This window comes from Uranotaenia lowii, chromosome 1, assembly GCF_029784155.1.
Source record: "Uranotaenia lowii strain MFRU-FL chromosome 1, ASM2978415v1, whole genome shotgun sequence".
NCBI lineage: Eukaryota > Metazoa > Arthropoda > Insecta > Diptera > Culicidae > Uranotaenia > Uranotaenia lowii.
The window spans coordinates 124,342,646-124,355,199 of record NC_073691.1 but is presented as its reverse complement, the minus strand read 5'-3'; the positions used below and the strand labels follow the sequence as shown (position 1 = coordinate 124,355,199).

The 12,554-nt window shown below is 31.2% G+C and overlaps 1 protein-coding gene across 1 annotated transcript in view; it reads right to left on the bottom strand.

Moving 5' to 3' along the window:
- LOC129739768 (high-affinity choline transporter 1) overlaps positions 1-12,554 on the bottom strand; it is a 103,028-nt gene that overhangs the window by 41,733 nt on the left and 48,741 nt on the right. The window contains exon 2 of the mRNA XM_055731288.1: positions 4,824-5,917. Within this exon, the coding sequence (XP_055587263.1) occupies positions 4,824-4,989 (166 nt within the window). The 5' untranslated portion in view covers positions 4,990-5,917. The remainder of the gene's footprint in view (positions 1-4,823; positions 5,918-12,554) is intronic.

Here is a 12,554-nt window from a genome sequence, read left to right as displayed (position 1 = left end):
CAATTTTTTTTGAAAGAATAGAGCTACTTATGTGAAACTTCATACAGGTTATAAAAAAAATTATAAGTGTTAATATTGTGTAATCTGTCGATCATATAAAACTGACAAGAATAGTAAAAAATGACTGTTCACTGATGCAAGAAGATTTTAATGAGTGTTTTTGTGAAGCAACCCTTTTAAAATATTTTCGAATTTACTGTATATGTACAGGTTTCAATTTTATGATACCTCGCACGTACGTGAAAAGCCTAGTCCACGACATTTTGGTGAAGACTTGATGTTTGCTGCGCAGGACATTTTAAACGGATGTAAAAACTATCGAGTAGCCTAACTCGTCTAAAATTTCACACGTATGTAGAGGTCCTATCAAATAAAATGTTCTGTAAAGACATAAAGAAACGGAAAAAAGAAACCAACCAAAACGTAAAAGATGCAACAAAGAAAATAAACTCACGAAACAAAAGTTAAAAAATATCAATAAAAAAAGAACACTAAATAGCTATTTTTCTATTGTTTTACATCTTAATTTTGATTACATTTGTTTATTTCGCAAGTTTCATACATGAATTGAATTGAGTTTTTATAAAACAACCCATTTTCTTGTTACTGCTAATAATTTTCATTATTTGGTGTTGAATTGAGATTTTCTGACCCTATATAAATCATATTGGACAAGTCTTGGAGTAAATATGAACATAGTCCGGAGTAATTATGAACAGAGTTTGGGGTAATTATGAACATAATTTTTTGAGTAAAAAATCAGCATACACTGCTTACTATGGATAAATGTAACGTATAACTACTGTTACTTTTCAAAAATTTTATACCAAGTCCGTAAACCATGTTCATAATTACCCCCTAGACAGTGGGGTAAATATGAACAGTCGGGGTAATTATGAACAGACGTCTCAAGGACAGAGGTTGCGACCAAAAAACAAAAGTTGTTCTACAGAATGATGAAGAGCACGGAAACATTCATTGATGGCAGCTTTTCAGAGTTTGTGATAAGAAATTAACATATGATGGCTGTAAGTGTGCCAAATGAAGAAATATTGTTCATAATTACCCCACCTAGCCCTACGGCAAGTGCCTCTTTAGTGGATGGGACTGTCTTGAATGGAATGCATCAAAGAAACGGAATACGGAACCAGTATAATCGAATGTTGGATTTAGTATTCACTGATGAGTCTATTTTGATAAGCACCACCATCGAGGCCTGCTGCTTTTTCTCATCGTAATGGATGAGATCTTGACTGGATCGATTGACTGTAGACCAAACCGAGGATTGCCGTGGAATCCTTCAACCATGGAGCAACTGAACGACCTTGACCTGGCAGACGATATTGTTTTGCTCGCCCAAACACAACAAGACATGCAGAGCAAACTCGACGACCTCACCGAAAGCTCCAAGGCAGCAGGTCTCAAAATCAATGTCGGAAAGACCAAGTCGATGGAAATCAATACAGAAAATCGTTCCAATTTCGTGGTAGCTGGACAACAGGTTGAGACAGTGGAGTGCTTCCAGTATCTTGGTAGCCAGATTACACCTGATGGTGGGACCAAGAAGGACATCGAGACCCGGATCAGAAAAGCCCGATTTGCGTTTGCGAGTCTCCGAAACATCTGGCGGTCACGCCAGATCTCTCTACGAACTAAGATCCGAATCTTCAACTCAAACGTCAAATCCGTATTGCTGTACGGGTGTGAAACTTGGTGCACATATGCGGTGACGACGCGAAAACTGCAAGTTTTTGTGAATCGCTGCCTGCGGAACATCATCCGCGCTTGGTGGCCTGGCAACTGGATCTCAAACGTTGAACTTCATCGCCGGTGTCATCAAAAGGCGCTAGAAATCGAGATTCGGGAACGTAAGTGGAGATGGATTGGGCACACGCTGCGAAGAGATGAAAACGAGATTTGCAGAGAGGCGCTTGACTGGAATCCAGATGGGCATCGAAGAAGAGGCAGGCCCAAAAGCTCGTGGCAGCGAAGTCTAGCCGCTGAAATCCGCACAGTTGACGAGAACCTCGGCTGGCAGCAAGTGAAGACGCTGGCTCCGGATCGCCAGCAGTGGAGATCTTTTATCTCAGCCCTATGCGCCGGTCAATCGGCGCTGGACCCTTAGGTAGGTATCATCGAGGCCTGCGAAGTTGTTATTCCAATAGACGTGCATCATCCTCCGCTTGAGTTTGACATTTCTTTCCCGAAACCTGTAGGTTTTGTTGATGAATTCGATGCATCTGCTCGTAATTTTCGTCGTGCTGATTTTGAGTTAATGAACCGAGCGCTATCTGAAATTGACTGGACGATTCTCCAAAGATGTACTGATGTAGATATGGCTGTGAGTATATTCTGCTCCATTATGACTGAAGTTTTCAATAATTCTGTACCGCTGGTTCGGCCTCCGCTCCGACCTCCTTGGACAAATATTCGACTAAAACGGTTAAAACGGCTTCGATCAAAATGGTTACGACAGTTTAGTAGCTCCCGCTGTCCGTTTATCAAAATGAAATTAAATGATGCCACCAGAAGATATCGGATCTACAATCGTTTTTGCTACCGTCGCTATTTGGATCGCACGCAATCTAAGCTTCGCCGCAATCCAAAAACGTTCTGGAAGTTTGTTAACAATAAAAGAAAGGAGTCTGGTCTACCTGCGATGCTTCATTTGAAAGACAGAACTGCCAAATCTTCTGCTGAGAAATGTAACCTCTTTGCCAGTCATTTTTCCAGTGTTTTTCCGATGCATTCGTTAAGTACAGATCAAATCAATGCAGCCGTCACTCTGTTACCCAGAGATGTGTTAGACCTCGACATCTTCGCGATTACTGAAGAAATGGTTCTTGATGCTATCAACAATTTGAAGTTTTCTACCTCAGCCGGAAAAGATGGAATACCTTCGTGCGTTTTGAAAAGATGTAGCGCCATACTAGTAAAGCCTCTAACTCACATATTTAATCAGCCCTTCGATCAACAAAAATTTCCTGACATCTGGAAAAGATCATTCATGAGCCCTGTGTTTAAAAAAGGTGACAAACAGGATGTGAGTAATTATCGAGGTGTCACGTCGCTTGCTGCCTGCTCGAAGGTTTTGGAGAGGATCGTCAATGATGTAATGTTTTCAGCGTGCCGGAATTGGATTTCTGAAAATCAGCATGGATTTTTTCCCAAACGATCAGTAACCTCAAACCTGACAGTGTTTACCTCATTATGGTTATCCAATATTGATGGCGGAAAGCAAATTGATGCTATATATACGGATATTACAGCTGCGTTTGATTCAGTGAATCACGAAATTTTGCTCAGAAAGTTACGTCGTTTAGGATTTTCGGAAAGACTGTGTATATGGATCAGAAGCTACTTAACAAACCGTCATTTAACAGTCAGAATTGGCTCCACTGAATCAACAGAATTCAATCCGATTGCAGGGATACCACAAGGTAGTAATTTGGGACCATTATTGTTCACGCTGTTCTGCAATGATATAAACACGCTTCTTGCTGGATGTGGAGTACTCATGTATGCGGATGATCTGAAAATATTTCTGATCATAAACAGTCTTGCTGATTGCTACGAATTACAACAATACCTTGATACAGTAGTGAACTGGTGTGCTGTCAACTCTCTGGTTTTGAGTGTTGCTAAGTGTTGTATCATAACATTTGGACGCAGGAAACAGCCTTTCTTGTACGATTATAATAGTGTTGGCGAACAATTACATCGTGTAGACCGAATAAAGGATCTTGGTGTTATTTTAGACAGTCATATGACTTTTAAGCACCACTACTCTGCTACTATTGAAAAAGCTAACCGGATGCTGGGATTTATAATTCGTATGAGCAAAGAATTTACTGATCCTGCCTGCCTGCGAGCTCTTTTCTGCTGTTTGGTTCGTTCAACATTAGAATCTGCAAGCCTTGTTTGGTGGCCATTTGAAGCTGTATGGATTGCACGTTTTGAAGCTATTCAAAGAAGATTTGTGCGATATGCTCTTCGGGAGTTGCCTTGGGAGAATCCTCTAAACCTGCCACCGTATGCCCAGCGTTGTGCTTTACTGGGTCTTCACACACTCTCGGATCGTCATGTCATCGGCCAATCACTGTTCGTGGCGAAGGTTTTACGAAATGAAATCGACTGTTCATGGTTGCTATCTCGCTGTAATATCTATGCTCCAGAAAGAGCTCTTCGAAATCGAGACTGGCTTTCACTCGAATCAAGAAGTACGCGGTATGGTAGTAACGACCCTTTACGGTCTGCAAAAATTAGCTTCCTACGATTTTATACGCTTTTCGACTTCAATGTATGTACCACAACCTTTAAACGTCGTATTGAATCTTATCTAAGAGACGAATTGAGAAATAATAGTTGAAAAATCATCGCTCGAGCAATTTATTTATTTATGTAACCTTAAATTAAGTTTTATCATTAAGACAACTATGTCAGACGATTTAAAAGCAACAATAAACAATAAACAATATCTCCGTTCGTAAGCTTGTGCGGCGTTAAAAACTATGTCCAATCGATTTTCCGAAAATTTTCACAAAAGGAAAGTATAATTTCATAGATTTGGGTCATGTAGGACTAAAGATATTGAATTTCTTCCCGGTTTGTACACTTTTTTCCCCATTGTGCAGTGTTCTACTCGAGGCGGATGGAGGACGAGGGATAATTGTCATAGTAATTCATTTCTGCCATACGTCAATCATCGAAAAACGCAAAGCCAATGGGAGGATTCCCATTGAGTGGGTATTGGCAATGGGAAACTGTTTTTTGTGATTTTATGATTTTCCGACACCTTGTCGCATTTGCAAATACATACATACCTGTCATCGTAAAAATTCCAACAAACAGCCCGATGGATCGGCCAGCCAACATAACCTCTTCTTCCGAATCATTTCCGGCTTCCTTTTTCCGGCCGGCCCATATTCCGACGGCCAATATTAGGATGTAGAACAGCACGATGCTGATGACGCCGGCGATGTTGATCATTTTGCTTTTTGATTGGTCAAAGACTGGGGTTTTGTCTGAGCTGATTATTACCCGGTTGGTTTCTTCCCGTTCCTTCTTCGGGCGCGAGCTCTTGCTCCGAGAAAATGTGTGGTGGTCCGGTTGGATCTAATCGTAATCTATCAACCGAATCAACAGCCACCACCAGAGTAGTTTTAGGGGGTTTCCGTTTTGCACTCAATTAGTCACGTTGGTGGACTTTTTATTTTCTTTCTCACGCTGGTGTGTGCTATGACCTATCTTTTTACTTCTCAAGTCCGTTTCTGTCACCAGTTCCAGGCTATCCTATCCTGACTGATCCTACGATGTTTAGTGCTCCGGGCGGGTTTGTAGAGGGTGGGAGGGGTTTCACGTTTTTTCTTATGAGATTCGATGTGTGAAAATTAGTGTGGGTATGCGAGTGTGGAGTAGAATTAGTGATATACGGGACCTTTTATTCTGACGGTGTTGTAAAAATACTTAAAGCTTAACACGCCTCGATGTAGACTATGTTGATATGACGCTCTTCTTTTTTTGTCAGGATGCTGGGTGTCGTCTAAGTCTAAGTCGAACAAGATCGTGGGCGTTTGACTTCTTCCTCGGAACAGTTGTCTCGGGTGTGAGAGAATTGTGTGCGAAGTTGTTTTATAGCTTTTTCTCGGGTTTCTGTTTTTTTTTGGTTGTCGTTCGCCAGGAGATACTTCTTCTGATGATGAGATTTGTCGCTGGCAAGTTTTATGTCGTGTTCTTAAACAACTTACATCTACGCCGTGTCGGGTTTTACTTGTATGTAATTTTTATTGTTAAGTAAGACTCGTTGGCTTTATTGTTCCGATTATTGTTCCAATGATTTCGCGCTTTGATGCTCACAGGATCTTTGCAAACCTCTGACGTCCATAGTAAACGGGTAAGTTGAGTGATTGACGTTGAGCTGAGAAGGAAAGAAAAAAAATATAATTAATTTTACTAACAAGATGAAAATGGTTAGAGAATTTGATTTTAAGACTATATCTGGATCAATCTTTTTGTCATTTTTATCATTTTTGTCATTCTTGCGATTTTTGTGAATTTTGTGAATTTTGTGAATTTTGTGATTTTTGTTATTTTGTCTTTTTGTCATTTTTGTCATTTTTGTTATTTTTGTCATTTTGGTCATTTTGGTCATTTTTGTCATTTTTGTCATTTTTGTCATTTTTGTCATTTTTGTCATTTTTGTCATTTTTGTCATTTTTGTCATTTTTGTGATTTTTGTGATTTTTTTCATTTTGTCATTTTTGTCATTTTTGTCATTTTTGTCATTTTTGTCATTTTTGTCATTTTTGTCATTTTTGTCATTTTTGTCATTTTTGTCATTATTTGTCATTTTTGTGATTTTTGTGATTTTTTTCATTTTGTCATTTTTGTCATTTTTGTCATTTTTGTCATTTTTGTCATTTTTGTCATTTTTGTCATTTTTGTCATTTTTGTCATTTTTGTCTTTTTTGTCATTTTTGTCATTTTTGTCATTTTTGTCATTTTTGTCATTTTTGTCATTTTTGTCATTTTTGTCATTTTTGTCATTTTTGTCATTTTTGTCATTTTTGTCATTTTTGTCATTTTTGTCATTTTTGTCATTTTTGTCATTTTTGTCATTTTTGTCATTTTTGTCATTTTTGTCATTTTTGTCATTTTTGTCATTTTTGTCATTTTTGTCATTTTTGTCATTTTTGTCATTTTTGTCATTTTTGTCATTTTTGTCATTTTTGTCATTTTTGTCATTTTTGTCATTTTTGTCATTTTTGTCATTTTTGTCATTTTTGTCATTTTTGTCATTTTTGTCATTTTTGTCGTTTTTGTCATTTTTGTCATTTTTGTCATTTTTGTCATTTTTGTCATTTTTGTCATTTTTGTCATTTTTGTCATTTTTGTCATTTTTGTCATTTTTGTCATTTTTGTCATTTTTGTCATTTTTGTCATTTTTGTCATTTTTGTCATTTTTGTCATTTTTGTCATTTTTGTCATTTTTGTCATTTTTGTCATTTTTGTCATTTTTGTCATTTTTGTCATTTTTGTCATTTTTGTCATTTTTGTCATTTTTGTCATTTTTGTCATTTTTGTCATTTTTGTCATTTTTGTCATTTTTGTCATTTTTGTCATTTTTGTCATTTTTGTCATTTTTGTCATTTTTGTCATTTTTGTCATTTTTGTCATTTTTGTCATTTTTGTCATTTTTGTCATTTTTGTCATTTTTGTCATTTTTGTCATTTTTGTCATTTTTGTCATTTTTGTCATTTTTGTCATTTTTGTCATTTTTGTCATTTTTGTCATTTTTGTCATTTTTGTCATTTTTGTCATTTTTGTCATTTTTGTCATTTTTGTCATTTTTGTCATTTTTGTCATTTTTGTCATTTTTGTCATTTTTGTCATTTTTGTCATTTTTGTCATTTTTGTCATTTTTGTCATTTTTGTCATTTTTGTCATTTTTGTCATTTTTGTCATTTTTGTCATTTTTGTCATTTTTGTCATTTTTGTCATTTTTGTCATTTTTTTTGTCATTTTTGTCATTTTTGTCATTTTTGTCATTCTTGTCATTTTTGTCATTTTTGTCATTTTTGTCATTTTTGTGATTTTATTCATTTTTGTCATTTTTGTCATTTTTGTCATTTTTGTCATTTTTATCATTTTTGTCATTTTTGTCATTTTTGTCATTTTTGTCATTTATGTCTTTTTTGTCATTTTTGTCATTTTTGTCATTTTTGTCATTTTTGTCATTTTTGTCATTATTTGTCATTTTTGTGATTTTTGTGATTTTTTTCATTTTGTCATTTTTGTCATTTTTGTCATTTTTGTCATTTTTGTCATTTTTGTCATTTTTGTCATTTTTGTCATTTTTGTCATTTTTGTCATTTTTGTCATTTTTGTCATTTTTGTCATTTTTGTCATTTTTGTCATTTTTGTCATTTTTGTCATTTTTGTCATTTTTGTCATTTTTGTCATTTTTGTCATTTTTGTCATTTTTGTCATTTTTGTCATTTTTGTCATTTTTGTCATTTTTGTCATTTTTGTCATTTTTGTCATTTTTGTCATTTTTGTCATTTTTGTCATTTTTGTCATTTTTGTCATTTTTGTCATTTTTGTCATTTTTGTCATTTTTGTCATTTTTGTCATTTTTGTCATTTTTGTCATTTTTGTCATTTTTGTCATTTTTGTCATTTTTGTCATTTTTGTCATTTTTGTCATTTGTGTCATTTTTGTCATTTTTGTCATTTTTGTCATTTTTGTCATTTTTGTTATTTTTGTCATTTTTGTCATTTTTGTCATTTTTGTCATTTTTGTCATTTTTGTCATTTTTGTCATTTTTGTCATTTTTGTCATTTTTGTCATTTTTGTCATTTTTGTCATTTTTGTCATTTTTGTCATTTTTGTCATTTTTGTCATTTTTGTCATTTTTGTCATTTTAGTCATTATTTGTCATTTTTGTGATTTTTGTGATTTTTTTCATTTTGTCATTTTTGTTATTTTTGTCATTTTTGTCATTTTTGTCATTTTTGTCATTTTTGTCATTTTTGTCATTTTTGTCTTTTTTGTCATTTTTGTCATTTTTGTCATTTTTGTCATTTTTGTCATTTTTGTCATTTTTGTCATTTTTGTCATTTTTGTCATTTTTGTCATTTTTGTCATTTTTGTCATTTTTGTCATTTTTGTCATTTTTGTCATTTTTGTCATTTTTGTCATTTTTGTCATTTTTGTCATTTTTGTCATTTTTGTCATTTTTGTCATTTTTGTCATTTTTGTCATTTTTGTCATTTTTGTCATTTTTGTCATTTTTGTCATTTTTGTCATTTTTGTCATTTTTGTCATTTTTGTCATTTTTGTCATTTTTGTCATTTTTGTCATTTTTGTCATTTTTGTCATTTTTGTCATTTTTGTCATTTTTGTCATTTTTGTCATTTTTGTCATTTTTGTCATTTTTGTCATTTTTGTCATTTTTGTCATTTTTGTCATTTTTGTCATTTTTGTCATTTTTGTCATTTTTGTCATTTTTGTCATTTTTGTCATTTTTGTCATTTTTGTCATTTTTGTCATTTTTGTCATTTTTGTCATTTTTGTCATTTTTGTCATTTTTGTCATTTTTGTCATTTTTGTCATTTTTGTCATTTTTGTCATTTGTGTCATTTTTGTCATTTTTGTCATTTTTGTCATTTTTGTCATTTTTGTCATTTTTGTCATTTTCGTCATTTTTGTTATTTTTGTCATTTTTGTCATTTTTGTCATTTTTGTCATTTTTGTCATTTTTGTCATTTTTGTCATTTTTGTCATTTTTGTCATTTTTGTCATTTTTGTCATTTTTGTCATTTTTGTCATTTTTGTCATTTTTGTCATTTTTGTCATTTTTGTCATTTTTGTCATTTTTGTCATTTTTGTCATTCTTGTCATTTTTGTCATTTTTGTCATTTTTGTCATTTTTGTCATTTTTGTCATTTTTGTCATTTTTGTCATTTTTGTCATTTTTGTCATTTTTGTCATTTTTGTCATTTTTGTCATTTTTGTCATTTTTGTCATTTTTGTCATTTTTGTCATTTTTGTCATTTTTGTCATTTTTGTCATTTTTGTCATTTATGTCTTTTTTGTCATTTTTGTCATTTTTGTCATTTTTGTCATTTTTGTCATTTTTATCATTTTTGTCATTTTTGTCATTTTTGAAATTTTTGTCATTTTTGTCATTTTTGTCATTTTTGTCATTTTTGTCATTTTTGTCATTTTTGTCATTTTTGTCATTTTTGTCATTTTTGTCATTTTTGTCATTTTTGTCATTTTTGTCATTTTTGTCATTTTTGTCATTTTTGTCATTTTTGTCATTTTTGTCATTTTTGTCATTTTTGTCATTTTTGTCATTTTTGTCATTTTTGTCATTTTTGTCATTTTTGTCATTTTTGTCATTTTTGTCATTTTTGTCATTTTTGTCATTTTTGTCATTTTTGTCATTTTTGTCATTTTTGTCATTTTTGTCATTTTTGTCATTTTTGTCATTTTTGTCATTTTTGTCATTTTTGTCATTTTTGTCATTTTTGTCATTTTTGTCATTTTTGTCATTTTTGTCATTTTTGTCATTTTTGTCATTTTTGTAATTTTTGTCATTATTTGTCATTTTTTGTCATTTTTGTGATTTTATTCATTTTGTCAATTTTGCCATTTTTTGTCATTTTTGTCATTTTTGTCATTTTTGTCAGTTTTGTCATTTTTGTCATTTTTGTCATTTTTGTGATTTTTGTCATTTTTGTCATTATTTGTCTTTTTTTGTCATTTTTGTGATTTTATTCATTTTGTCAATTTTGCCATTTTTGTCATTTTTGTCATTTTTGTCATTTTTGTCATTTTTGTCAGTTTTGTCATTTTTGCCATTTTTGTCATTTTTGTCATTTTTGTCATTTTTATCATTTTTGTCATTTTTGTCATTTTTGTCATTTTTGTCATTTTTGTCATTTTTGTCATTTTTGTCATTTTTGTCATTTTTGTCATTTTTGTCATTTTTGTCATTTTTGTCATTTTTGTCAATTTTGGCATTTTTGTCATTTTTTGCATTTTTGTAAGTTTAAAATTTTGTCATTTTGGTCTTTTGTCAGTTTTGTAATTTTGGGTCCGATAGCATTTTTTGTCATTTTTGTCATTTTTGTCATTTTTGTCATTTTTGTCAGTTTTGTCATTTTTGCCATTTTTGTCATTTTTGTCATTTTTGTCATTTTTATCATTTTTGTCATTTTTGTCATGTTTGTCATTTTTGTCATTTTTGTCATTTTTGTCATTTTTGTCATTTTTGTCATTTTTGTCATTTTTGTCATTTTTGTCATTCTTGTCATTTTTGTCATTTTTGTCATTTTTGTCATTTTTATCATTTTTGTCATTTTTGTCATTTTTGAAATTTTTGTCATTTTTGTCATTTTTGTCATTTTTGTCATTTTTGTCATTTTTGTCATTTTTGTCATTTTTGTCATTTTTGTCATTTTTGTCATTTTTGTCATTTTTGTCATTTTTGTCATTTTTGTCATTTTTGTCATTTTTGTCATTTTTGTCATTTTTGTCATTTTTGTCATTTTTGTCATTTTTGTCATTTTTGTCATTTTTGTCATTTTTGTCATTTTTGTCATTTTTGTCATTTTTGTCATTTTTGTCATTTTTGTCATTTTTGTCATTTTTGTCATTTTTGTCATTTTTGTCAATTTTGGCATTTTTGTCATTTTTTGCATTTTTGTAAGTTTAAAATTTTGTCATTTTGGTCTTTTGTCAGTTTTGTAATTTTGGGTCCGATAGCATTTTTTGTCATTTTTGTCATTTTTGTCATTTTTGTCATTTTTGTCAGTTTTGTCATTTTGTCATTTTTGTCATTTTTGTCATTTTTGTCATTTTTGTCATTTTTGTCATTTTTGTCATTTTTGTCATTTTTGTCATTTTTGTCATTTTTGTCATTTTTGTCATTTTTGTCATTTTTGTCATTTTTGTCATTTTTGTCATTTTTGTCATTTTTGTCATTTTTGTCATTTTTGTCATTTTTGTCATTTTTGTCATTTTTGTCATTTTTGTCATTTTTGTCATTCTTGTCATTTTTGTCATTTTTGTCATTTTTGTCATTTTTGTCATTTTTGTCATTTTTGTCATTTTTGTCATTTTTGTCATTTTTGTCATTTTTGTCATTTTTGTCATTTTTGTCATTTTTGTCATTTTTGTCATTTTTGTCATTTTTGTCATTTTTGTCATTTTTGTCATTTTTGTCATTTTTGTCATTTTTGTCATTTTTGTCATTTTTGTCATTTTTGTCATTTTTGTCATTTTTGTCATTTTTGTCATTTTTGTCATTTTTGTCATTTTTGTCATTTTTGTCATTTTTGTCATTTTTGTCATTTTTGTCATTTTTGTCATTTTTGTCATTTTTGTCATTTTTGTCATTTTTGTCATTTTTGTCATTTTTGTCATTATTTGTCATTTTTGTGATTTTTGTGATTTTTTTCATTTTGTCATTTTTGTTATTTTTGTCATTTTTGTCATTTTTGTCATTTTTGTCATTTTTGTCATTTTTGTCATTTTTGTCATTTTTGTCATTTTTGTCTTTTTTGTCATTTTTGTCATTTTTGTCATTTTTGTCATTTTTGTCATTTTTGTCATTTTTGTCATTTTTGTCATTTTTGTCATTTTTGTCATTTTTGTCATTTTTGTCATTTTTGTCATTTTTGTCATTTTTGTCATTTTTGTCATTTTTGTCATTTTTGTCATTTTTGTCATTTTTGTCATTTTTGTCATTTTTGTCATTTTTGTCATTTTTGTCATTTTTGTCATTTTTGTCATTTTTGTCATTTTTGTCATTTTTGTCATTTTTGTCATTTTTGTCATTTTTGTCATTTTTGTCATTTTTGTCATTTTTGTCATTTTTGTCATTTTTGTCATTTTTGTCATTTTTGTCATTTTTGTCATTTTTGTCATTTTTGTCATTTTTGTCATTTTTGTCATTTTTGTCATTTTTGTCATTTTTGTCATTTTTGTCATTTTTGTCATTTTTGTCATTTTTGTCATTTTTGTCATTTTTGTCATTTTTGTCA